Here is a 27,307-nt window from a genome sequence, read left to right as displayed (position 1 = left end):
AAAAATAATTTTAATAGCCTAATGGCTTAAAGGAAAAATTTCAAATAATTTAATAATTATTTAATAATTTTTTGAAATTGAGTGACCAAAATATAAATTCACTAATAATTTAGTGACTTTGTTTGTAATTTATCCCATGGAAGAGAGAGGAAAGGTTGCAGTAATAGTAGGGTAGGATAGGGTAGGTATATGATAGGACAGCTTCGTGTATTTTGCAGAAAAAAACACACCCTTCCTCTCTCTTACTTTTTCTTTCTCTCCCTTGACTTTAAAAAACATTTTCATTTGCATTTTCACACAGATTAATGGTTGCTGTTGCCCCCATTTGCCCTCTCTTTTTGCCCCTTTTGATGAATGTGTGTGAGTGGGTTGTGCTTGCTCTTCGTCTCTCTTTCAACCCTAAAACACTGAGTCCATTCCTCCATTTTTTTCCTTCTTGTTTTTGCTCTTTCTTCATCTACTCTAAAACACCCAAGGTTTGCTTTTGTGATTGTATAAGTTTAATCTTAAATCTTTAATCTTCCATCTCGTTGTTTCTAATTCTGGGATCTCTTTTGCATCTCTATTCTTCGCTATTTTTTTTCTTTGCCTTGTACGTTCAATGTTGAAGCTAAGCTTAGCTTTGCTTATTTCATAAATGATTTCGCCTTTTTTTTCTTCTTCTTAGTTTCTGGGTTTCTTCAACTCTTAATGTTTCTCGACCCCATGGATCTAAACTAGATGCCCTTTATGTTCTTTCAAACTGTTATTGATTATGGTTTCTAGCCCTGTAAAAAATCTCGTTTTAGCTTTCAAAGTTTTTGTTAGAAATCAAACCCACTCCAAGCATAATCTAGAAGCATGAGACGTGGAGCAATTTTGTGCCATGCAAAGTGCTGAAATTTTAGCCATACAAAGTGCTCCATTATTGAGATGTTTTGTGGCTGGAAATTAAGTGGATTAATAGCCACATTTGTTGTCACTTTATCAGCCTATAAATAGAGGCTTGAACTTGTGTTGTAATGAAGAAAAATGAGAAGAAAAAAGAAATAAGAGAAGCAACGTGAGTGAGAGTGAGAAGGTTAGCAAACCTTGAGTGAGTTAAAATCTAGCAGCAGCTAGACTATCTAGTCATTGAGAAAATATTTGTAATCTTCGTATTGTAATATATTGAGTGTGTAATAAAAAGTAAATTTTCGGCCCATCACGTTTCCAACAAGTGGCATCAGAGCTACGGTTCGGAGCTTGGTTCGGAGTTCGGTTCGTGTCCGGTTCGTGTCCAGTTCGGAGTACCTTTGGTGTTCATCTAACAAGTCGATATGGGCGACGTAATTCAGCTACAAGTTCCACAATTGACGAAGACAAATTATGGAAATTGGAGCATTCGAATGAAGGCTTTGCTCGGTTCGCAAGATTGTTGGGAGATCGTTGAAAAAGGATACATCGAGCCCGGAGATGCCGCTACAGAAGCAGCTTTATCAAATGACGCTAAGAAGGCGTTACGAGAAGCACGAAAGAAGGATCAAAAGGCCTTGAATAGTATCTTTCAAGGTATGGATGAATCAACCTTCGAGAAAATATCAGATGTGAAGAACGCGAAGAATGCATGGGAGATTTTGCAAAAATCATTTCAAGGTGTAGAAAAAGCTAAAAAGGTACGCCTTCAGTCACTTAGAGCTGAATTTGAAATGTTAAAAATGAAGAGCTCCGAGAATATCGATGACTATGCCAATCGTGTAAAATCGGTGGTAAATGAAATGAAACGAAATGGAGAAACTCTTGACGAGGTAAGAGTGATGGAGAAAATTCTACGGTCACTCACACGCAAATTCGAGTACGTAGTCGTTGCCATCGAAGAATCAAAAGATTTGTCAAAGATGTCGCTCGAAGAACTTGTGGGTTCTCTGCAAGCCCATGAGCAAAAGATGAAGCTAAATGAAGATAGTGAAAATCTTGATCAAGCCTTGCATAGCAAGTTGTCCGTCGACGACGGAGAAACAAGTAATAACTTTAACCAAGGAAGAGGAAACCGCAGAGGATACCGTGGAGGCTACCGTGGTGGAAACAGAGGAGGAAGAGGATCACGAGGACGTGGAAATCAATCATATGGGAGATATCAAGAAAATAAAGATTATCAAACATCCAACCGTGGACGTGGATCTAGAGGTCGTGGCCGAGGCAGATTTCAAGAAAATAAATCTCAGGTACAATGCTACAACTGTAACAAGTATGGACATTTCAGTTACGAGTGCAGATCAACACACAAAGTGGATGAAAGAAACCATGTAGCAGTCGCAGCAGAAGGCAACGAAAAAGTGGAATCAAGTGTCTTTCTCACTTACGGAGAAAATGAAGATCGCAAGAGAAGTGTGTGGTATCTCGACAACGGTGCAAGCAACCACATGTGTGGAAGAAAGGAGCTGTTCACAGAATTAGATGAAACAGTTCATGGACAAATAACTTTTGGAGACAACTCACATGCAGAAATCAAAGGAAAGGGCAAGGTTGTTATAACACAAAGGAATGGAGAGAAGAAGTACATCTCAGACGTTTACTACGTACCAGCTTTGAAGAGCAACCTGATCAGTCTTGGTCAACTCCTAGAAAAAGGATATGAAGTTCATATGAAAGACCGCTCACTCGCCATCAGGAACAAAAGTGGAGAATTAGTTGTTCGAGTTGATATGACGCGAAATCGTCTTTTCACCCTCGACATCGAGTCTGGAGAAGTAAAATGCATGAAGACGGATCTGAAGAATGAATCATGGTTGTGGCACTTAAGGTACGGACATCTCGGATTTTCTGGCTTGAAGCTGTTGTCGAAGACAAATATGGTGAATGGATTACCAAGTATTAATCATCCAGATCAACTGTGTGAAGCCTGTGTCAAAGGAAAGCAGCATAGGCAGAAATTTGAAGTAGGAAAATCTCGAAGAGCTAGAAGACCATTGGAAATTGTACACACCGACATATCTGGTCCGTACGACATTGAATCACTCGGTGGAAACAGGTACTACCTAACTTTTATTGATGATTATAGCAGAAAATGTTGGGTTTATTTTCTCAAAGCAAAATCGGAAGCCCTAGAAAAATTCAAGGAGTTCAAAGCAATGGTGGAAAAACAGAGTGGTCGATATTTGAAGATACTCAGATCCGATAGAGGAGGCGAGTATACTGCAAAGCTTTATGAAAGTTTCTGCAAGGATCATGGAATCATTCATCAGTTAACAGCCAGACGCACTCCACAACAAAACGGAGTTGCAGAAAGGAAGAATCGGACAATTCTGGATATGGCAAGAAGCATGATAAAAGGTAAACACCTTCCGAGAACTTTCTGGGCTGAAGCCGTTGAATGCGCAGTTTATCTGTTGAATCAATGTCCAACAAAAAGTGTAAGACACAAGACACCAGAAGAAGCATGGAGCGATCACAAGCCAAGAGTTGGACACCTCAAAATTTTTGGATGCATTGCATATGCACACGTTCCTGAGCAACAGAGGAAAAAGCTTGACGATAGAGGAGAGAAGTGTATCTTTATAGGCTATGACAAAAGAAGTAAGGCCTACAGACTTTATAATCCTCTTACTAAGAAATTGATTATCTCAAGAGATGTCGAGTTCGATGAAGCGGATTACTGGAGATGGAGTGAAGAAGAAAAGAAAGTGGAAGGATTATTTTTCAACGAAGACGACAATGATGTCATCAACCAAGAAGAACAAGGCGATGATCAAAGTCCTGGTACAACAGCCCCTTCGTCACCAACCAGCAGCAGCGGAAGCAGCAGCTCAGATGAAGCACCCACAAGAATACGGAGTCTCAACGACATCTACAATTCTACGGAACCTGTAGAGACGCAGTTCGATTATTCACTATTCTGTCTAATGACAGAATGTGATCCAGTGACATACGAAGAAGCAATTGAAGACAATAAATGGAAGAAGGCCATGGACGAGGAGATTGCTGCAATAAGAAGGAATGACACGTGGGAGCTAACAAGTCTGCCAGAAGGACATAGCCCGATTGGTGTCAAGTGGGTGTACAAGACGAAGACCAACAAAGAAGGAAAAGTAGAGAAATACAAGGCAAGACTAGTCGCCAAAGGCTACAAGCAAAGACAAGGAGTGGACTATGATGAAATATTTGCTCCAGTCGCAAGAATAGACACAATTAGGCTTCTCATAGCGGTCGCAGCACAATACAAATGGAAAATCTATCAGATGGACGTCAAGTCTGCATTCCTGAATGGCTACTTGGAGGAGGAAGTCTACATAGAACAACCACCTGGATATAGCATACAAGGAAAGGAGGACAAAGTCTACCGATTGAAGAAAGCTTTGTATGGATTGAAGCAAGCCCCAAGAGCATGGAACACAAGGATCGACGAGTACTTCCGAAGAAATGGATTCATCAAAAGCCCGCACGAGCACACCCTGTACACAAAGAAGAATGGATATGGAGATATCATGATCGTATGCCTATATGTGGATGACATGATCTTCACCGGAAACAATCCAGGTATGTCTGATGATTTCAAGAAAGCTATGACTAAAGAATTTGAAATGACAGATATCGGTGAGATGTCATACTTTCTTGGAGTCGAGGTGAAACAAATGCAAGATGGAATTTTTGTCTCTCAAAAGAAGTATGCGGAGCAGATTTTGAACAAGTTCAAAATGAAGGATTGCAAGCCAGTAGTCACGCCAGCTGATTCAGGGATGAAGCTAAGTGTTGATTCGACAAGGGAATCGATAAATCCGACGTTGTTTAAAAGTCTCGTTGGAAGTTTAAGGTATTTGACAATCACACGACCAGATATTACATATGCAGTAGGATTGGTGAGCAGATTCATGGAGAAGCCGAAGCAAGACCACTTAATTGCCGCAAAAAGAATTTTGAGATATATCAAAGGTACGATGAACCATGGTTTATTCTATACCCACTCACAAGATTCAAAATTAGTTGGCTACTCAGATAGCGATTATGGGGGAGACTTGGATGATCGGAAAAGCACTTCCGGATATGCATTCCACATCAGTTCCGCAGTTTTTTCATGGTCGTCAAAGAAGCAACAAACAATTGCTCTCTCAACATGTGAAGCAGAGTATATGGCCGCAGCAACTTGTACATGCCAAGCAATGTGGTTGAAGAATATTTTGGGAGAAATAGGTGTTTCAAATGAAGGTCCAATTACCATCTACGTTGACAACAAATCCGCTATATCACTTGCCAAGAATCCGGTGTCGCACAGCCGAAGCAAGCACATCGATACGAAGTATCATTTTATCCGAGAGCAAGTGAAAAACAAAAACGTGGAGTTGGTCCATTGCAGGACAGAAGATCAACTGGCAGATATTTTCACAAAGCCGTTGAAAGTGGAGACATTCAACAAATTCAAAGAGAAGCTCGGTATGAAAGTTGGGTTTGAGGGGGAGTGTTAGAAATCAAACCCACTCCAAGCATAATCTAGAAGCATGAGACGTGGAGCAATTTTGTGCCATGCAAAGTGCTGAAATTTTAGCCATACAAAGTGCTCCATTATTGAGATGTTTTGTGGCTGGAAATTAAGTGGATTAATAGCCACATTTGTTGTCACTTTATCAGCCTATAAATAGAGGCTTGAACTTGTGTTGTAATGAAGAAAAATGAGAAGAAAAAAGAAATAAGAGAAGCAACGTGAGTGAGAGTGAGAAGGTTAGCAAACCTTGAGTGAGTTAAAATCTAGCAGCAGCTAGACTATCTAGTCATTGAGAAAATATTTGTAATCTTCGTATTGTAATATATTGAGTGTGTAATAAAAAGTAAATTTTCGGCCCATCACGTTTCCAACAGTTTTCATATATTATCAAATAATTTGTGCTTTTTTTAATGGGATTTTGATAATCTGTTTGATGTTGAGAATTTGGTAACCAATGGTATCTCCTCAAATTTATGGATTTTCTGTTTGCTCTTTTGTGAGTTAACCCCACATAAAATAACGTTTCCCTACATAAACTGAGTAACAAATTTTCTTTTTTCTTTACTTTCACTTTGATCAATCAAAAACCCAGAATCATGCTTCAAATTCATACCCTTCCCATCACATAAAATAACGTTTTTTTTTCTTGTCCTATTTAATGGCAGGCTAAATATGGATGAAGACCCAATCAAAGATGAAGAGAGAGAGGTAATGTTATGCTGAAGATTAATGAAAATGTTGATTGTAAGGACAGTATCACTATCAGCGTGCTTCTTCTTGTTGTTGTGACTATTGTGTAAACAGTACAACAAGAGATTAGCTATTTCATCAAATGTTATCCATTGAACACCCTTCATCAGATCCTTCATGTTCTCCCCAATTCACTGGTAGTGACGATGAGGTAGATCTGCTGAAGCATCCAGCTCTTGATCATCATCATCATAAGAACCCACTCCCCAATTTCTCCATAAGGTAAATTTCATAACTTTATTTTGATGATCCTTTGATGGGTATTTATTCCAACACTCTTTTCTTTGATCTCTCATCTTAAATGACTTTTGTTGGGTCAGATCCAGAGCTCAATGTTTATATTGACACATCCCCGAATCTTGTCCCCTATTTTGGTCTCTAGGGACCTTAACTTTTACTTATTTGTACATGAAATTTCATCTTGGACCAAAGTTGCTACCTTTGTACAACAAGTAGTTTTCTTTATTTCTTTTTTGTATTTTGGGTGTTTAGTTATATATATATATAGATTGTTGAATCTTCGGTTTTTGTTTTTCTAATTGGCTGGTTACTAACAACAGGGATAATCTTGACTTTTTTTTGTAGAGATTACGTGTTCAATGGCCGGAGCAAGGATATCAACAGGAATTGGCCTTTTTCTTCAGAAAGTTTACAACTTGTTTTGAAACATGGCATGAAGGATCCATTGCCACCATTTCAGCATCTTGATATTGTGAGAAACCAACCCGAAGAGACTCATGTGGTCGAAACCAATCCAACTGAGAAGCAAAGATCAACCCGTCATGGGATACTAGATTCATATGATATAGACTCGGTTCTCGTTGACAAGCAATCCATTTCAGTGGAAGAAGGATCATCAGCCCAAGTTAAAGCTATTGTTGCTTTGAAGTCTCAAAAGACTGAAAAAACAACTAAACCATCAGGCAAGAAGTGCAGGTTGATAGTGAAATTTGGTGGTCATTCTGATTGTAGCTCTACCGAAGATATTGCTTCAAATTGTTCCGTGGTATCGGAATCAATGGGTTCGAAAGTTTGCCCTGTTTGTAAATCATTTTCTTCTTCTTCTAATACCACCTTGAATGCTCATATAGACCAATGCCTTTCTGTCGAGTCAACTTCCAAATGGACAGTGGATTCTAAACTTACAAGGCATAAAATTAAACCAAGGAAAACAAAACTGTTGGTAGATATATATGCTACTGCTAAATCCTACACATTAGAAGAGCTTGATAGGAGGAATGGTAGAAGCTGGGCCCTTGCTTCAAATATCTCTGACTTTGAAGGACTTGAAATGTGTGATGAAGGGAAAAAGAAAAGAACAAATTCCCAAAATAACGGTGAGGGTACTGTCGATTTAGGTGCTGTTTATGTTGATGCTAATGGTACCAAGCTTCGGATTTTATCGAAAGTTAACGATGTGCCAGTGCTGGTTCCATTGCCACCAGTGTCAAAACATGGTGATGATCTTGGACCATCTTACAAATCTTTGAAAATAGGTAAAGGAAGCAAAAAGAAAAGGTGCCATGCCCTAAAACATCACAAGTATCTCAAACATGCTCCTCAATGCAGAAAAAATTGCTCTCATAAGACCCCTCCTTCAATGGTACGCATCTCTTTCTCTATATGGTATTCTCTTAGTTGTTGAATGCTCTCCATGATTTTATAGCTTGTGGTTATAAGTTTTGGATGCAGTGACTATGGTATATACTCAGCAAATTTTAGCTTTTCATATTTTAATGCAAATATTTTGTGATATATTGAAGGATTCAATGTTTGGTAATTTGTTGCTATACTGTTCTTAAACAGATAGTTGGAGGTCGAGAAGGATATCGTGAAGAAGAAGACAGTTGCAAGAGTGTGGAACCGTGTGTGTTGAAGCAAATCAAATCCAATGATACTAGAAACTTTAAGGAAAGGGTGTGCTATAAACAAGAAGGTCTTTCAAGGAAGCCTAATAATCAAGAGAAAAATGGGGACTTGCGGTTTCAGAGTGATCAATCTCATGAAGGTGGTCGTGTTGTGGAGAGAAATTGTGTTCGCAAGTTAAAACATTCTTCTAAAAACCCGTTTTCTTCTCCTAGGAAATGTGCGAGGATAGAAAAGCCTGTTTATGAAGCACCGGTTATCTGTAGAAAGGAGTGTTCTTTGGGAATGAAGAGAGTAAGGAGTGCCTTGTTTCAAGCCAGCATGCAAAACAAGGTGGAGAAGTCACTTCACCAACGTGAGCAAAATGCAAAACAGTCGATCAGCGAAGACCGTCCCTGTCTAGATGATGACCATACAATGAGATCTTTGAACTCTAATGAAAATTGCACATCTTCGTTGAGTGAAATGATGGTTGATATTGATGCAAATAGTAATCCTGATTCGCCTATCGCTGATACTACAACAACTATTAGCCATCAGTTTTCCGCACCCAAATGCTTCAGCTTTTCCTTGCAAAAGAAAAAGATGTCTGCTAGCAGCAGGTCATCAATGGTTGAATCTGGTTCTAACTTGGTTACGAAACATTCAACAAGGGAGAATCGACTTCATTTTATGGCAGAAATAGATGAGGCAATAGCTCGGGATTATGAGGCAGATCAAGAATGTAAATTGGTGCATGATGATGCTAAAAATCAACGTGAGGGGAACGAGATTACTGAAGAACTACCATCGGAACCTCACTCTTATTATCATGATGAGACAGAGAACATGTATTCTTCTACTTGAGGCAGTGAGGATATTCTGGATAAACTTGATGGTTTGGAATCTGTTGAGGAGACGATTACTAGTTTGACTCAGTCACTGGGAACCAAGCCTGGCAAACTGAGTAATATTCCCAAGAATATATCCGATTCTTTTCAAACTAATGGAGATTACACTGGCCCTTTGTGTGGGGGTGAAGGGCTAGTATTTCCTACTGAGCTAAATCTTGTTGATAAACCAAATATGTTTTGTGCTGAAGTTGGTCTCAATATAATTGGACAAGCTGCTAATGTAGGAGAATTAGATTCTGATGTGGCACAAAGCAAGTCATTTCTTGAGGTTGATCCAATACTTATTCCTGGTCCGCCAGGATCGTTTTTGCCAAGTCCTAGAGATATGGGCTCTGATGATTTTCAAGGAAATGCATCAACAGCCAACCAGATTCGATCCTTTCGAGATCAGCTTGATTTGGTAGATGGGGACTCATCAGATTCACCCCTATCCGTATTGTCAACGATGTCTAATTCTATGGAAGCCAGGTTTGATTTGAAGTATGAAGAACCATTAGCATTTCTTGGTGCTCCTGCAGCTATGGAAAAGGATAGATCTGGCTACTCTACTGCCAAGTCTGACCCCTTAGTTGAGAATGGTGTTGCTGTGGAACATACAAGCCCGGGACAGGAAAAAACTTTTGAAGGAGAGAAATTTCGGGTCCCTCTAATATCTATTGAAAAGAAGCCTTTCTTTTCCAAAAATGATGATCAACCATGCTGTTGCCAAACAAAAGAGAGATCCTTCCAAGGTTTTGCCCTAAATTATCATGAGTCACAGCTACTAAGGCGACGAACAATGGCTTCGGTTATGGTGCCTGCCATCAGAATGCAAAATGGTGCCAATCCAGGTTTCGGTCCTAATAATTTGGCGGCAAGACCAGAAACATTTTCACTGACAAGTAATGCAGAACTAGGATCTGAACAAATGGTTCCCCCTGTCATGAAACCTCCTTTAGGTCCCATCCCTTTTAAAGGATGCCCTGATGGTGGTGTCAAGCTTTCTGGTCACGATGTATGTGATTCTGCGAGTCCATCCTCATCTAATCCTGTTCTCAGGCTAATGGGGAAGAACTTAATGGTGGTTAACAAGGAGGAAGAAGCATCTATGCCACTTTGTCAAGGTCAGCCATGTGCCCGGAGTGATAATCGGGATCAAGACGAGATGCCCTTCCATCATGCAATGTCTCCATGTTCTATGATCTTCAATCAGAATCCAAATGATTTGGTGGAGCGAACTTTTGACGCCTACTCGACGAATGGCTATAGAAACCGTGCCACTCTCGCAACCCCACCACAAACAACTCCGCAACTTCCTGTTGGCTTGTTCCTCGACGAACATAGGCATCACAGTTTCTCTACCTCTATGGAGCCATACAAGCTACTTCCAACTGCAAGATACAATATGGAGAAAGTTTCAACTCTAGACTGCAAAGATAGGAGTGAGGAATCTGTTGTTTGCAGTAAAGAAGTCATTGTCATCGATGATGATCCCAAAAATGAATCGAACAAGACAACTGACATTGCCAAACGGTCTGAAGTCTCGAGGGACACACATGGCATATCAAAGCCATTAGTTCGAAATCATAGTATTACAAACCACAGGTATCCAGTAGTGATACAAAATAACAACTTCCATGGAATCACTTCAAGTTCTTTCATGGGAACAAGTCATTTCAGATACTATGCTCCCAATTTGTCTTAGATGGTCCGCGTATCGGCTCGTTTTTTCGTATCAAACTTGCTATCGAGTCTGAAACTCGAGCTTCTCTTTTGGGGGATTGAAAATGATGGCAGTTTGATGTAATGGATTTTGGTTGCAAGTTGGAACAACAATTGAGAGATTGTAGAGATTGTATTTAGTCTTTTTAATTCACTTATTGTTGGGCAAACTTTATGCAGCTTTTTTTATGCTTTTGCTCAAGCAAGTCTTGGATTGATAGTATACATACACACACATATATATGTATAAGCAATCTTTGAATAAAATTGACACACTTTAAAAGGCAATGGAGTTGGGTGTTTCTATAGATCATACAAAGAGTTTTATTTATTTTCCCTTTTTACGGAACTGCTTTACTTCTCTGAGTTCAGTTTTGCTATGGTTGAGGAAAAAAAGGATTTCTTTTTTACAGTTTAATTTATAATTTTTATAATATAAAATTAAACATTTTATATTTAAATTAGTAAAATTAATTTAAAACATTTTTAAAAAATAAAAACCATTTAATTAAACCACTTTGAACCACTGCAATAAGGGTGAGCAAAACTCGATTCGATTTAAAAAAATCGAAAAAAAAATCTAATTTTAAATTAATCGAATTATTTGAGTCAACTCTAATAAGTAATTCGAGTTTCGAATTGAATTTTACAATTCGAATAACTCGAACAATTCGAATAACAAATTGGTATAAATACTTTTTTGGTCCCTGTCAAGTTTGAAAATAAACAAATTGGTATCTCTCACAGCACAAATTAAAAAGAAAATTCAGAATAATTTAAAAAATTCAAAATATTTATAAAAATTTCAAATTTTATTTCTTTTTAAAAATTATAAAAATATATATAAAGAAAATTAAAAAATTAAAAATTGTCTAGAATAATAATTTTGGGATCTAAATAAGTTAATTAATGATTTAAGTTTATCATACTAAAGTATTTTATTATTATTTTACTTTGAAAAAATTTTCAAATATATATGATTTCAAATTTTGGTGCTCTTAACATAAAATTAGTTATATTGTAACAAGGTTTTAATTTGACATGTTTATTTTTTTAATTTAGTCCTTGAACAATTTCAGTCGAATTTCATTTCACTCGATTCAATTTGAAAAAAAAATTTAAATCGAGTTAGGACAATAAAATAGGATCGTCAACTCGATTAACTGAAAATTTTTCACTCGAATCGATCGAACGCTCACCCCTATCTACAATGATAATTGCATTTTTTTCAGCTTATCATATTACTCGTTAAAAATAATAAAAAATAATATATATTTATAATTAAATTTAACAAAAATGACAACTCTAGCTTTCACCCTTAAATTTTACATATAAATAGAAGTTTAAGGTTAAGTTGAAAGGATAGTCATTGTATTTATCGATTTATATTAATTTAGTCTTATTTTTATTTACATAAAATCAGTATCTTTACTTTTAGAATTATTTAGTTTTAATCATTTAAGTAATACTTTTTTAAAAAAAAAATATTAAAGCATAATCACATTTAGTTATATAGGATTTATAATTTTTGTCAATTTAATTTCCTATTTTTTCTTCTTTTCTTTTGCTTTAATTGAACACTTAGAAATTGCAGTCTTGGAAACTAACGAATATTTCATTTTCATAATTTATTTTATTTTATATGTCAATTTAAGAATTTTTTTGTTAAAAAAGTCATAATCATTTTAAAACTTTATAAACATTCTCAAGAAATTATGAAAATAATAATAAATTTTCATTTTAAAAATTTAAAACGTAAAAAGATACATAAAAATTGATAAAAGTAAATTATAAAAATAAATAAATGAAAAAAAAGAAGAAAGTATTATATAATATTAGAGATGAGATCAAAATACATGCAATTAAATTTAAGTATAATGATTTATTTAGTCTTCTAATTTCATAAAAAAATTATTTTAATTCTTCATTTAATTTTTAGTCCTTTAATCATTGAACTTGCATGATTTGTTAAATCACCCAAAAATGGATAGAAAACTCAATCTGTTAGCTTTGTTGACATGACATTCACGTGGAAGTCCATGTGTATGTCATGTTAACAATTAATTAATTTTTATACTCTTTTAATAATTTTTAAATTTTAAATTTTAAATAATTAATTAATTGCTAATGTCCACATGGCGATCCACATGTATGCCATGTCAATAAAGTTAACAATATTAATTGGGAAAGAATTATATGAAATAGAGATGCCACATTACCATATATCACTTACTAATTATTTAATGTCATTTCAACATCTTTTTCTATGTTATTACACATCATTTTGGTAATTTTTTTAGCCTAAACCATGAACCTTAGACTCTAGATCTTGTACACTAAAATCTTGGATCTCATCTTGGGTTTAGGGTCCAAAGTCTAAGGTCTAAGATCTAGAGTTCAAGATTTAAAATTTGAGGTCTGGAGTTTAGAATTTAAAGTTTAAAGATTAAGTTAAAAAAATTATTAAAATGATGTATTAATGATATAGAAAAAGATATTGAAAATGCATTAAATAATTAGTAAAGTGTATAGAATGATATCACGTCTCTGTTTCGTATAATTTTTTTTACGTTAATTATTAAAAAAAATGGATTTAGCAAAATTTAAAAGCGGAAAGAGGCTTAAAATTGACGAAAATGATTTTTTATAGCTCATTGTTGGTGTGCTTTAGTTAACTTTGACTGCTCTGCTGTAGGTGGTAATAAATAAAATAAAATAAAGAAAAAATAAGATTAGAAAATAAACTCGCATGTCATCCCCAACTGAACATTACAACTACGATAAAACCAAACAAAAGCCGTCCGACATTTTCAGCTTTGGACTTTTGAACGCAAAAGTTAGTGGTTGCTGTCTTGTCTTTGTCTCGTCTTGTCCCGTCTCGTTTTCGTATCTTCCCGTCTCTTTTCTTCTCGTCGGAGGTCAAAAAATAAAAACCAAACAAAAACAAACTGGACTTCGAAATAACGACGAGATGGAGAACCACCAATCAACATCCGCCACGTACACCACAATCCCTATCTCAGCTTCTGACGTCCTCTCCCGCTCCCTTCACAACCTTTCCGTCACCCTCTCCCGGCACCTCCGCCCCTGGCCCCAGCTATTGGGCTCCGGTTCCCAATCTTTCTCCCGTCCCCACTCTTTTCTATCCCACGCTTCCGCTAACATACATTATTTTCGCGCCAATTATGCCGTCGTGATAGCCGCCACATCCGCCTTCTCACTCATCGGTTCTCCACTTTCCCTCCTCCTATGCTCCGCCGTTTTCGCTCTTTGGCTTCTCCTCTACTTTTTTCGGGAGGATCCACTCGTGGTATGGGGCCACAGTGTCAACGATCGCTTCGTGCTGCTAGTTTTAGCTTTCCTTTCTGTGCTGGCCGTCTGGATTTGCGGAGTATTTCAAAATTTGTCCTTAGGGTTAGGGATTGGGGTCCTCGTCTGCGGCGTCCACGCTCTTCTTAGAAACTCCGATGGACTCTTTCTCGACGAAAACGACGCCGTGTCCACAGGATTGGTCCGCTCTGCTCCATCTTCGACTACTACAAATTTGTAGAAATTTAAAATTTCTTCTCATTTTTAATTCAAAATTGTGGGTCAAAGGGTCGGAATAGAGAGGTTTGCTTTGATTTTTCATTGTTTTTTTTTCCATTGATTTGAAATTTGAAGTTTGTCTGATTCTTCTTGAAGTTTTGTGTTCAAGCTTTGCATCATGGTATTGTAATCTGTTTACTACAGCAGTTAAACTGAGATAAAAAATGTTGTTTTCTTCATATTCTTCCATTTCTTTTTCTTTCTTGGTTGGATCGAATTGAATCGGATTTTCTTTTTACTTCGGGGATTCATTCATGGTTGGTTGAAATTTACTGAGATTGAGATTGAGCTTTTCTTACATTGTTGAGCAAAATCTGAAACTTTTTTCTGTTGAGATTGAGGTTGAAATTCAGCTTGATTTTCTTCCCATTTCTGAGCGCTCAACTAGTTCCAAATTGATAATGTAATCTTGATAGGAGAGAATCAGCATTTGCAAAATAAGTAAGTTTCGACGTCCAGTATCTCCTCTCTTCTCACAAGAAAGTTTGACTCGATTCACATTGATATTGTTTCGTATTACTTTAATTAACATTGTTGCTGTTGCCATGGGTTTGTATAGAAAAAGAAGACCTGTCCTAATGTCCAGTATCTTCTTCAATTTAAGAGCTCGGAAGGAAATAGGGTATGTCCTCGTATCCTTGAACAAAATCTTTCCTTGCCCACACTTACTTTCAAGCTTTGCTTGCAATGTGAGTGAGCAGATGATTCTGCCAGTTATCTCGTGACTCTCACCATCTAAAGTGCTTGCCTCTATTTGCAACAATGGAAGCAATTCCCTGAAGCTCCACCTTTGACTTGAGCCTCTTATGGAAGCAAGCCAAGTTTGGATTTCGAACGCGTAAGCCAACGAAACTGTCGCAATTCCAGGGAAGAGCTTTTGCATGGAAAACTTCAGGCGCTGGATGGATGACAAACTACTCTGTACATGATCAGATTGTGAACCCCCTTCAGTTCGGCATGAGAATGGTGGTGATGGGTAACAAGAGTCATCTTACCAAGTTAAGTTCTCTCGGGGTTTCGTGTCTACCGGTTAGTGACTCCGGGGAGTGACTCTTGGTGACATATAGACACCAGGGAACAGTGCCTATGTCTGCAATCAAGCCAAGCTCAAGTCCTTAGATTCAAACTCAAGCTAAATTGAACATTTAATTTTAAGTCCATCAATTTTTATACTTTTAAGTTCAACCCCCAAAAATAATTAAACTCATTTACCAAGATCTCAATTATACTCATTGTAATTTCATCTCATCATCTGTCAATGTAGGCTACAGTTGATATTTTTCAATTGAAAAGCAGGATGCATTGTCTTTCTTATTTGATCCTAGTTTCTGAGAAACTTTTTAAGCATTGATTTTTATATTTACACATACTTAACTCATTCTTTATTATATAATTAAAAACAAATTAAATAATATATGTAATTATTTTTATTATATATAAATATAAGACGAATATGACACAAATATAAGAACTGTCGAATATATTTATAATAGTAATTTTAAGTACCTTGATTGGAAAAAAATTACCCTCTGAAAGACTTTAGAGCTTATTACACCACACCACCACTTTATCAAAGGATCCAAACGACAAAAGTTATTACTACTATTATTTAGTAAAAGGTATCAAACATAGCATCCTAAGCCTGACCGACCCTTAATTCATTGCATGTTTCTGAGTCCATGAGCGAGCAGTGCTCTCATATTTGGCTCTATCAGTCTTATACATGTGAGCAATCTCAGGCACCAGAGGGTCATCAGGATTTGGATCTGTGAGAAGTGAGCATATTGAAAGCAGCACCTGCAATGGGTACATAACACACATTTTGCATGTTATTAAGAACAAGATTCCTTAACAGAAGACATCTAAATAGGAGTTGGTTAATAATAATGTTCCATGTTCGGGTTTGAATCGTATTTTGATGGTAATAACTGTTGTCTGCTTGTGACTCATGAGGATTTCATGATAGTGATTACATTAATGCTTCGTAGTTTTTACTCATCCTTCTAATACCAAGTTTATGAGGCGTTTTCCTTGTGTTAAGGCACTAAATAACCAAACGAGGCATAAGTATATTTACCTTGGATATGGTAAGGGCAGGGCTCCACTGCTCCTTGAGAATGTCAAGACAGATGCTTCCATTGCTGTTGATGTTGGGATGGAAAACCTTTGTTCGGAAAGAAACCTTAACATAAAGACGACAATCAGCTCAAGTATAACTCGAAAGAAACACCTAGTTTTTCCGATGTAGTATATAACATATACATGCATACATATATACGCTAACTTCAGTAACCAAAATAAGCTATAGATATAGCAGTTAATAAGCTACACTTTTGAAGTAACAAAATCAAAGGCACATAGATTGAATCATAGCAACAAAATAACAAACACAAACAAAGAGGTTTTTCTAATACATGTTCAAGGCATTCATTTAAACTTCAGTGAACCAGTGTTTGAAGACGCAAAAACCAAAACAGGGTTGAAACATGGACACCATTACAAGGCCCATTTTTTAGCATATTTTAAATAATAAAACTCCCCGAACGTGATTATTACAGTGTATCTAGCTTTATCCCAAACACCAATAACCCGCAAACATACATACATACTTAGGTATATGCACGTGATAGAACATATTTGCACTTCTATTTTTAAAAAATTTACCTTGGGAGGCTTGAATGGATAGTCTGGGGGGAAGTGAATGGAAACAAGAAATAGTCCTCCAGCAAAAGGACTGTCTGCTGGGCCCATAATTGTTGCTTGCCAGTGGAACATATCATCACCAACAGGGCCTGTATACAAGCAAAACATTATTTAAACAATAATAATAATAAATATCATGAAAAGGTACAATCTGACCGTGTTCTCTTCTACAACACTGACCATTATTAGGGTTTTCGGATATATTAATCAAAATATCTCTTGTGTATCTAAAACCAATAACCAGTTGCCACTTTCAAAGCAGAAACAAATTAAAACTGACACCTTAAACCAAAACTATTATATATAATCGAATTATCAGCCACTGGACATTGCTAGGGTTTTTGGATATATTAATCAAAAATATCTCCACACTTTCATAGTGGAAACAAATTAAAACTGACACCTTAAATCAACTATATTATATATATCAAATTATCAGCGGATCTTCAAGTAAACTATCAAAGAATACCATATAAAGACATAAATTCAACAAATTGAGTGACTAGAAAAGTAAACACAAACCAGCACTGCAAGATGCAGGAGGGTCCTTCTGCAGATCTTTCAACTCCTTATTAATCCGCTTCGAAGCCATGGGTATTCAAAAAAACTCTCTAATTCTCGAACAAATAAACAATAAGGTTGGTAAACTGCAGCAAAAATCAATATTGAATTAAAATAATCAAAGATCTAAATCAACAATCACAGCAACAAAAAAACCCCTTTTTTAAATTAATTCATAGTCAACCCGGTCAACAGAAAACCTAATATGAGATTTTCAACCTTATCCTAAAATTTTCAGGATAAAATTACTGATGAAGCGGTGGCCAGTGAAAATCTAGTGTGGAGGCATTTAAAAAACGATGAAAAAAAAAACATGAGATTAGATTAAACAGCTTAGTTATTTAAAAATAATTAAAAAAGAGAAAGAGAAAACGTTAAACGCCGATCCATCATAATCAGATTACGAAACGATGATGGGAAAAAAAACCGAAGAAAATACTAGTAAATTGAAACGTCAACATAATAGAGGGAAAATAAACAGAGAACATCTCATATAAAAAAGTGAAGAAAATAAGTTAATTCTTGAAAAAAAAAAGATAAAAATATGAATCTAAGAGGGAAAAAAAAAAAGAGAAAGAGAGGAACCTTGAATTTGGCGTTGTGGAGTTGGGCGTGGCAAATGGGAATAAGTGTAGTAGTAGAAGAAGAAAAATATATATATATATACACACATATATTTGTTGGTGAATGACGAAATTGGTGCTTTGGAATTAGGATTTGGTAGAATTTATTATAAAATAAAATAAAAATTGTAATACAAACAAAAGGAGAAAGAGAAAGGTGGCGACGATTCTCTGCCACGCGGCCTTTTTTAGACTTTTACTTAAACTCCTTTCAATTCTTTTTCTTTTTTCCCTTTTAAAATATTGTGTTAGCCGATTACTCTATAATTCTATAATTATAAATTTTATATTTTAAAATAGAGGTGGTGATATTTATATATTTAAAAATAATTTTAATTTAATTCATAATTATTATTTTAAAATATTGTGCTAATTTTATTTTAAAGAATTGTATTAATTTTATTAATTTACAATAGAATTATTATTTGAATAAAATTCTAAATATTTTAATTATCATTAATATATTAAAGTTTATTATGTTAATCAGTTATTATTTTGAATAATATTATTTTGCATTAATTACTTAAAATAAAACAATGTTGTTTGTTGAAATATGTTAAATAATGTTTTAATTATAATTTGAAAATTTCTTATTATAATATTTGAAATGACAAGATAATATGTTTTAATTATATTTAATAATTTAAATAATAAATATTATTTCACTTTAATTATTATAATTTTAAAAAATTATTTAGAAAAAGTAACTAATCACATGCAATGCATGTAATGTTAAAAGTTAATTAAGCTGAAGAGGATATAAATTTAAATGAGTTTAAGTAAGTATTATCTTATAATTTAAGTGTTTAAAAGTGTTATGAATAATAGTAGGATTTTTTTTTAAACTGGGTACAACATAAAGACCCAACAAAGTCATAAAAAAAGAAAAAAAAATGAAAACGTACAATGGACCTAAAAGCACCAAGGATTAGCCCTAGAAGAAACCCTGGTTGCAGTCACCCTGGCTGTCGGAGAAGATCGAGAGAGTACCCGATGTCGGAGATCGGAGGAGAAGCAGCATTAGATCACTGGCATGCACACCTCCGATTAGGGAGATCATGTCGTAACAAAGCCCCTTGGAGCCAAATTAAACCTTCACAAAAAGGCTTCAACTATCGATTAAACTGGTACATTAGTTCTTAGATTTCCGTCAAAATCTCTTCAATTAGAAACTGTGGATGAAAGCCGTCAAAATCTCTTGAATATGCAAGATTGTTACATATATCCCAAGCCTCCACCAGTTGAAGAAGTCTCACAAAAACCTACCAAAGTGCTCCACCAACCTTCACGCCCACCTAAAAGACTAAGTCCACACCAAGCTCAATTAGTTGAATATGATTGCTGTCACGTACTACTAACATACCCTACAATCCCATCACGACAAATCACATAGCTAAAAAACACTTTTGAATAACAAGCTCACTAATCATAGGAGAACATGTGGCATAAGTGTCACTCCCTCAAACTATCCCTTTACCACTTTATTAATTGGCTAAGCCTCTTCCAAGCTCTCTACAATTTCTCTCCCTTTGACTCCGAGTGAATTCACATAAAGCCTTCATTTTTTCAGAAATACTTACCAATAATCATTCGACTGATCCCGGAGATGAAACAAGATATATTCGGCGTTTTCAAGTCCTTCCCTACTATTAACCTGCTAATTGCATATTCTACACAACCATATCCGAAAAGTTCAATGGTTTCTTTGATACCATCTTCCGTGCCAGAGGGTGTTTTTCCATATGTTCTAGCTACGGTGTGCAGAGGCAATGGTGATTGAATCGCATCGCCTCTCCTCGGTTGAATTTTTCACTGCCTAGTTATGTATATACTTGTATTTACATGTAATGTATGTAATCAATGCTAACGTTTTGTTTCCCTTTCTTTCTGAGAAATACTTCATTAATTCGTACAGTTTCAAAATATCTATGGATAACAAAACCAGGACCCCCTCTCCCCAACTGTCCTGATAATGCAAAGCAAAGCAGAGGAGAGGGTCCTTACATGAAAACAACCAGAAACTTGTACAAACTTAACTGTGACTCCCAAAATCCTCATGTGTTTTCTTCATTTACAAGTCATTAAAACATAGTTGATGACATAAATGAGAGCACGGATACTCGCATGGTCTGCACCTGTAAGCAATGGCGAGCTACTTATTTCATGCACTCTCTTGTAGACCTCCTGAAAGATTGGTCGCACATGCACCGCAATCATTTGGTCACCTGGGTTGATAGCTGTGGCCACGTCTACCATCCACGTGAGTTTTCGTGGAGTGTCCTTGTTGATGTCGCATGCCAACTGCTGTAAGAGGGAGAGCAGCACTCCTTGGCTCAAAGGAAAAGGGGCAGTTGACAGAATCGTACGTAGATCAACCTAGAAAAAGGAAAAAGAATAATTTCTTACCTAATGCCAAGGCTTCAAGTTTTAACTAGAATTCAAATAGAAAATTCAAGACATTTTTGCTTACCTGTGAACATAACCAAGAAACAATAGAGAGGTCGCTTCTTTGCAGCGCAATTGTGAACGCTTCTTCGTATTTGCCTTCAGATAACAATTTTGATAGCTCTTTTGTGGGATCCATGGGCATAACAACCTGAGAGGGATAGGAATTCATTTGAGAAATTAAACTAGGTAGGAACCAACTGAAACAACTATAAAAGAAGTGATACTTAATAGCCAGATTTGACTTTGGCAATCATGTTTAATGCAGGCATTAAATGTGCGAAACAGACATACCTTGTCATGCAGACCACCTAAAGGTCCATTGCTAAGTTGGGAAGAAAATGAAGTTGCAGCATTTGAGTTAGCTCCAGCAGCTGCAATTGCTAAAAGTTTCCGTTGCCCTTCAGCAAATTCCCCACTTAAGGCTTTAGCGATTGATGAAGCGGAGTTTATGGCATCCTGCAATTAAAAGAGATTTCAAAGGAGAAAATGACATAGAAAGTACTTTCAAAAAGCAGTCAAATAACAGACACACACGATCAAACAAGAGCTCTGTAGCAACAAATACTATTGCATGCTTTAATGCATATTACCTCAAATGGCCAAAAAGAAAAACGTCACACACAGACAATAATCCTTAGTTCCTCACTAAGTCATTCACCGTCTAATGCTCCAAATGTTATAAATCTTGGAAAAAAACACAAATCACCAGCCTTCATTTAAATAGTAAATGTGAGAAAGAACATACCCTTAAAGTAATTGCCAAAGAAGAACTTGCAGACTCTAACTGCTGCTGAGCAGCATTGGTATGCTCAACCATCCCTTTCTGAAACGCAGAATCTACTTGCTCAAACAGGGCTTTGCATGAAATCTCAAAAGCAGGGACCACTAGAGCTTCCACACTAGTCCTCAAAGCCTCCTAAAAGAAATGATAAATTAATAACCAGAAATTGCCTGGAACATACGAATGACACTAATTTGATCTCATAACAAGAGAAAGAAAATATCCGCCTATAGCTATTACCAAATACAGTGAACTTGTGCATACCTGGAGTGCTTGCTTGCCAGAAGTTTGAAACTGGGCTTGAATTTGCCTGGCAACTATAGCTTCGAGTTTCGAATTAACAGACTTTTCTAGTTGATTCACTGCTTTATCTCCAACCCCTCTCTGTCATACAAAGGACCAATTAGATTCCATTAAGCTTTCCAGCAAAAGAACTAGATTTTAAAAGTCTAACCTGGAAGGACTCATTGATCACTGAAGTTACGGTTTTCTCTATTGCTGGAGTAATGGTACGAATAACAGCTGGTCCAACTCCGGCTAATTCCTTCTTGACTACTTTGTCCAACAGTACTGCCAAATCCTTGTTCATAAAATTAGTGATCAAGTTAGTTATCTGGTGTGTATGTTCTCGAAGCAGCTTCTCATTTTTTGCATTTTCTTCCTGAAAACGAGCCCATAGAGCATCAGTATTGGCCTTAAGAGCTTTTTCAATGCTCCGTCCTAGAGCAGCCTCTAGTCTTCTTCCTTCTTTTGTAACTGGTTGGTTGACAATATTTGACATTTGTTTCTGCATTTCCTTTTGTGTAGTAATTAGCTGCAAGAATGATTGAAACCACAGTCAAGATACCATAACGGTGCAGCAAAAAGTTTTAAACCACATTTGTTTAGAAAAGAAAGCTAACATATTGCTAGGCAAAATACATCAAAGGAACAATAGGTGAAAATGTGATAAGCATATAGTCATTGAGGTGAACCTTTAAATAAATGAATAAATGCACATGGGTTGATTTTTATCCAAAATTATGAAATGATCAATGATTATAAACACAAATGAAAACTTTAGAGACTATTTGAGGATACTCAAGGATAATGCTTTGTTATATCTATACACTCTCCTAGCATATTTAACTATTAACACGCAACAGAAATAAGCATACAACAGAAGCATACAGGTATAACCATTTTTTTTTATTTCTTTCTTTAGCAATCACCTGATTAAGCATATCTTGCATAGCCGCAATTTGAGGAAATGCAGCAGCAGCTGAGGGGAGATTAGAATTTGCTCCTGGTTCAGTGGTAGAATCTGCAGAATTGAAAGCACTTGAAGAAGGGGAAGTGTGAGCAGATGCCTGAGAACCTTTCCCTTTATGTTTCTTCCATTTTGCACCTGATGTTGGTGATTGTTGATATGTAGAAGGTATGGCTGATTCCAAACCCTTTCCAGAAAGATCCTTTCTGGAATCATCAATTTCTTCCTCAGCAATATTAGGCTTCACATGTGACCCTGATGCACCAACACCATCCACTTGCTGAGATTCATCAACAACGTAAGCATCCCTGGATATCGCACTGCTCTCCCTCGACATCTGAATACCAAGATCTGAAGCCTGGGAGCAAAAGAATTTCTCTCTATTTTCCAAATTTCGATTTTGGGAGTCTCCATGGGAACCAAATTCATTGTTCTGAGATGATCTTGCTTCACCCACGACTTTTACCTCCAACTCAGCATTGCGTGCCTCATTATTGACAACCACATCCTGAATGTGCACCTCGCCCTCACTCTTTCCCTCATTGACATTAGTAGTTTCAGAAGATGTTGCAGCCATCAATATCTCAGATGGGGTCACAAGATGAGTTGGATGCTTGAAAATGATAGGCGGATTATATGCACCAGATTTGTCATCTGATACCATTTTCTTGTCATCATTCCTTGAACCATCTTCTGATGAATGCATACCAGACAAATTCGATCGAACAGTGTCCATTTGTCTGTCAACTGGATAATCCTCATAGTTATGAAAACCAGAGGGTTTCCTAGATAACCTAGGACTTGGAGGAACTGTTGGTGGTGATGCAACACATACAATATCAGCATCACTTGCTGTTGATGCCAAAGCAGAAGAAGCAGGCTTGGGATCAATATTCGAAGTGTTTAGCTCTTGTGCAGTATTTGCCTCAATAGAATGGGGGCTTGAAGGATACCTCGCTGCAGTTAAATTTTCAGAGCTACTTACTTGTGCACTTGGTTTGGGAACTGAAGTATAAAGGGGTAAGTCAGAAGGCCTAGTTCCAGATGGATTGAAAGTATCAAAGCCTTCGGTGTTAATAGCATCACGAGAAACGCTTGAATCTGACTTCTCCAAGCCAATATTTTCCAGTGGTGGTGGGATGCACTGGCATAACTCCAAAGCATACTGCTGTATAGCCTGTGTCTGTACACAATATATTTTAACAATATGTTCATCAGGAGGATCACTTGTCCCAGTAAAACTTAATATGGGCATAGTGACAGTGAACTCTGCTATGTAATCCATGCGTGAAGCAGATGGACAAGAACCATATTCTAAGTGTACAGCGTAAATAGCATTTCTTTTAGCATTTGCAAGTAAGAAAAGGCCAGCTTGTGATAATGCAACAACTTGATTGAAGAATGCTTCTTCCATTTGAGGTTCAGCAGAACTTTTCAACTCCAATGTCTGGGTGCAAGTCCATTTTTCAGTATTGCTTGGAAGAAGCCAACCCTCTTCACTTGCTGATGTCCAAACTTTGATTTCTTGATTTAGGGGCCCCTAAAGAAAAAGGTCAAAAGTGTAAAATATGATGAATCAGATAAATGGATATTCAATGGGGGAAAAGTAAAGCAAAAATATAGTCCTTAAATTAAAAATAAATAAATAAACCCCCATTTAAAATAGACCAAAGCCTGAAAGGTAAATGCACAAACTTGCATGTCATACCAACTAGATCATAAGAATTTGAACAACTATGAACTTTAAATCAGCAAGTCAGTGAATATCAAAAAGGCAGAAGCTTGATGCACACATAGAGAACATGAAAATCATTACCCCTGTTATGAGTATAATATGATCTGGTCGGTGAGGAGCAGTTAAGAATGTAGCTGAATAAACAGGTTGGCCGTCATGTGGTCTCAACACTGTTAGTGGCACTGACTTGCGGTCATCCCATATCTTTATCTGTAGCATAACATAAACTTGTAAGCACAGCAATCTTGACATAACTGCATATATCCATGCAGTCAACATGAAATTCCAGCACTAAACAACAAGAAACCAAGATCTTGGTTCCATGACTATACCACAATGGAGCATAGAGAGATTACATAGATATCTGCAAGTCAATATAACAAAATGGCAAATGAAAATACAAACCGTGCCATCTGTAGAAGCAGACACTAAACGGGTAATCATCCACTGACACATTGAAACATCAGTAACTTCTCCATCATGTTTACCAACCAACTGAATCCCATCAATCAACTTGTCTATAGGACATTGGAGAGGTGTAGGTGCATCAGTTGAGAAGACTTCATTCTTCCCAGCTTTCATGGTATCAACTCTCAGAATGTGTTTTCCAATCCCAGCCACCAAAACTTCCTGCGAAATGAGATTGCAATACCATTGGCAACAACATAGTAATAACCCTTTTAATATGGATAAAACATTAAAGAAGTTGCATTACTTGTTTGTGCCGGTGCCAACAAATACGTGGATGTACATATTCCTCATCGCCTAATATCTGAACAGCAATAACTATCTTCCCTGTAATCTGTGGTTTCTCTTCTTCATCTGGACCTTCAGATACCTTCCAAACAAATATCCTTCCCTCTAGACTCACACTGCAGAAAAGTGTATCACCAAGAATCAAAAAGGGAAAAAGGGAAGTGCAATAACCAATTAAAGAAAGACAAATACCTAGCCAAAAGATGAACATCCTCCGCAAAGAAGGCCATGTCTGTGATCCTCTGAGATAAATGAAAATGACAATTGGATCAATAGACAATCATAATCATCCAAAAGCAGTAACTTACGCACCCAAAGCTTGGGATGCCAGAAATAAAATGCACATTTCTTTCATACTTTAACATGCCAAGATTGTATTCATACACTTTAATACCATAAAGCTCTAAACTGTCTACTACTACATTCATTTCAATCCAATAACAACAACTAAAAGCACAATCAACAAAGTTAAAGAAGAGATAAACCTGCGTGTGCCCACGGAACAAAGACCTCAATGCAGTGTTTAAATTAAGAATCCTAATACTGCCTCCTTTCAACCCATAACAAATGTAAGACTTATTAACAGCAATCTGCCTTCCAAGTACCAGCTGAGGATCAGACCCATACTTGGTTATGGGAGTAACTTCGAGCTGAGGCTGAACCTCCCCGGACAGCCTCGTGTCAATATCATAACCCACCTGAGTGCCTGATAACCGCCTTCCTTTAGGCAATTTACAACTCGGCACCCTCGAAGGCCCTACATTGGAACCCCCAGAACCCAAAAACTCAGCGTGAGGCGGTTGCTGCAGTTTAGGGGGTTGATTTTGAGGTGGGAAATCAGGGTTTTGAGGGGAAGAGTTAATAAGGGCAAGAATTTGGGTGCCAGCATTGTAAGGGCTAAGAGGGGGTGAAGGGAAAGAAAGGGATTTGGAATCTTGGTAAGTAGCATGGGTAGGAGAAGAAGGAGGCATGTAGAATTGGTGATACTGTGGGTGAAAGAAAGGTGGAGAAGGTGAAGGGTAAGGAGAAGGTGTAGGATATGGCGAAGAAGATAGATTTTGTTGTTGAAAGTTGGAATTTGATGGGTTAGAAACTGTGGGTTTGAAGAACTTTTGCACATCAAATGGGATGGTTTGATTTGGATTCCCCGTTGAAGCCATTTCACAAACACAAACCGATCTATTTGGTTACAACGATCTTTTTTACACAATCAAGAAGCTTGGGTATCTGTTTCCTTGGCCAGAAATGAAGGATCTGAGTTGAAAAAAAAACCCAAGAATTTTGAGAGAACAATAACAGTAGAAGAAGAGGCGAAGTGCGCTCTGAATCTGAAATTCTTGTTTTTTTTTTTTTTCCGAATGATGGGTGACTTGGAAAATTGGAAAGTGAAGAGATGGGGAAGAAGGAGGAATTGGGCCTTTTGGGGCAAATAGAGAAAATTTAGAGAGGCTAAATTGATTTGATTGATGGATTAACGAGGCTTTAATTTAAAATAGACCGAATTCAATTTTTCTTTCTGTTTTGGGTATATAAACCATGAGTCAAATACAATTAAAGACACCAGATCTCTAGTTTCAAGATTTTGGATCTGGGTTTGTCTCTTTTTATTCTGTTTTAATGGCAACTAGGTTCATGGGAAAAAAATTTTAAAAGGTTTAATTTTGTCCAAAGTCCTTGTGCTTTTTATACATTTGAAAATTACTTTTTATTTTTGGGTAAACTACACCACTAAGTACCCAACTATTAGTATTTTTTTTTGCCACCTAACAATGAAAAATTACAAAACGGTCACTCAACTATTAGTAAATTTTCTTTTTGATCACTCAACTATAAAAAATTATAAAATGATCGCCCTAACTATTCAATTTTATTTTTTTTGGTCATTGGACTAATATAAAAATGACTACACCTAAGAATCTAAGATAGTTGGGTGACCGAAAAAGATAAAATAGAATAACAAAGTGATCATTTTATAACTTTTAATAATTGGATGACCAAAACAAATTTACTAATAGTTGGGTGACCAAAAATAAATTTACTAAAATTGAGTGATTACTAATACAATTTACCCTTTATTTTTTATATTCCCTAAAATTTAATTTATCTATGATTTAATAAAGTCCATAATTTTATTACAAAGTTCCGTTAAATTAAATTATGCAATATTTTTAAAATAATAAATTTATTTATGTGACCAGAATTAAATGTGTAGAAGTTGA

General features: G+C 36.5%; 4 protein-coding genes across 6 annotated transcripts; 2 read left to right on the top strand and 2 right to left on the bottom strand.

Moving 5' to 3' along the window:
- The first annotated feature begins 291 nt into the window (after positions 1-291).
- LOC107926299 (uncharacterized) lies at positions 292-10,932 on the top strand. The gene is made up of 4 exons (XM_041075623.1): positions 292-476; positions 6,100-6,406; positions 6,770-7,787; positions 7,991-10,932. Exons 2-4 carry the CDS (start codon positions 6,267-6,269, stop codon positions 8,894-8,896), a joined length of 2,064 nt encoding a protein of 687 aa, XP_040931557.1. The 5' UTR covers positions 292-476; positions 6,100-6,266; the 3' UTR covers positions 8,897-10,932.
- On the top strand, positions 9,116-10,932 carry LOC121203200 (uncharacterized). Its single transcript, XM_041075624.1, has one exon. It carries the CDS (start codon positions 9,116-9,118, stop codon positions 10,625-10,627), a length of 1,512 nt encoding a protein of 503 aa, XP_040931558.1. The 3' UTR covers positions 10,628-10,932.
- A 4,765-nt stretch (positions 10,933-15,697) lies between these two features.
- On the bottom strand, positions 15,698-18,323 carry LOC107926300 (ubiquitin-conjugating enzyme E2-17 kDa). 3 transcript variants are annotated; one of them, XM_016857131.2, is made up of 5 exons: positions 18,082-18,323; positions 17,458-17,582; positions 16,897-17,024; positions 16,310-16,414; positions 15,698-16,029 (listed from the first exon to the last, which is right to left on the bottom strand). In XM_016857131.2, the coding sequence occupies exons 2-5, from the start codon at positions 17,525-17,527 to the stop codon at positions 15,886-15,888; spliced, it is 447 nt and encodes a 148-aa protein (XP_016712620.1). In that variant the 5' UTR covers positions 17,528-17,582; positions 18,082-18,323; the 3' UTR covers positions 15,698-15,885. The 3 variants fall into 3 exon arrangements, with proteins under 3 accessions (XP_016712620.1, XP_016712621.1, XP_040931556.1); XM_016857132.2 differs by having other exon boundaries at positions 17,458-17,546; positions 18,082-18,225; XM_041075622.1 differs by lacking the exon at positions 18,082-18,323 and adding an exon at positions 17,716-17,817.
- A 1,648-nt stretch (positions 18,324-19,971) lies between these two features.
- On the bottom strand, positions 19,972-26,659 carry LOC107926255 (enhancer of mRNA-decapping protein 4). The gene is made up of 12 exons (XM_016857055.2): positions 25,574-26,659; positions 25,281-25,330; positions 25,048-25,204; positions 24,738-24,962; positions 24,414-24,542; positions 22,560-24,137; positions 21,803-22,162; positions 21,613-21,732; positions 21,313-21,483; positions 20,859-21,023; positions 20,590-20,715; positions 19,972-20,495 (listed from the first exon to the last, which is right to left on the bottom strand). Exons 1-12 carry the CDS (start codon positions 26,246-26,248, stop codon positions 20,187-20,189), a joined length of 4,065 nt encoding a protein of 1,354 aa, XP_016712544.2. The 5' UTR covers positions 26,249-26,659; the 3' UTR covers positions 19,972-20,186.
- Between the last annotated feature and the right edge of the window lie 648 nt (positions 26,660-27,307).

The sequence above is a fragment of the Gossypium hirsutum genome, chromosome A08 (genome assembly GCF_007990345.1).
Source record: "Gossypium hirsutum isolate 1008001.06 chromosome A08, Gossypium_hirsutum_v2.1, whole genome shotgun sequence".
Classification (NCBI taxonomy): Eukaryota; Viridiplantae; Streptophyta; class Magnoliopsida; order Malvales; family Malvaceae; genus Gossypium; species Gossypium hirsutum.
This window is presented reverse-complemented; position numbering and strand designations above follow the sequence as displayed.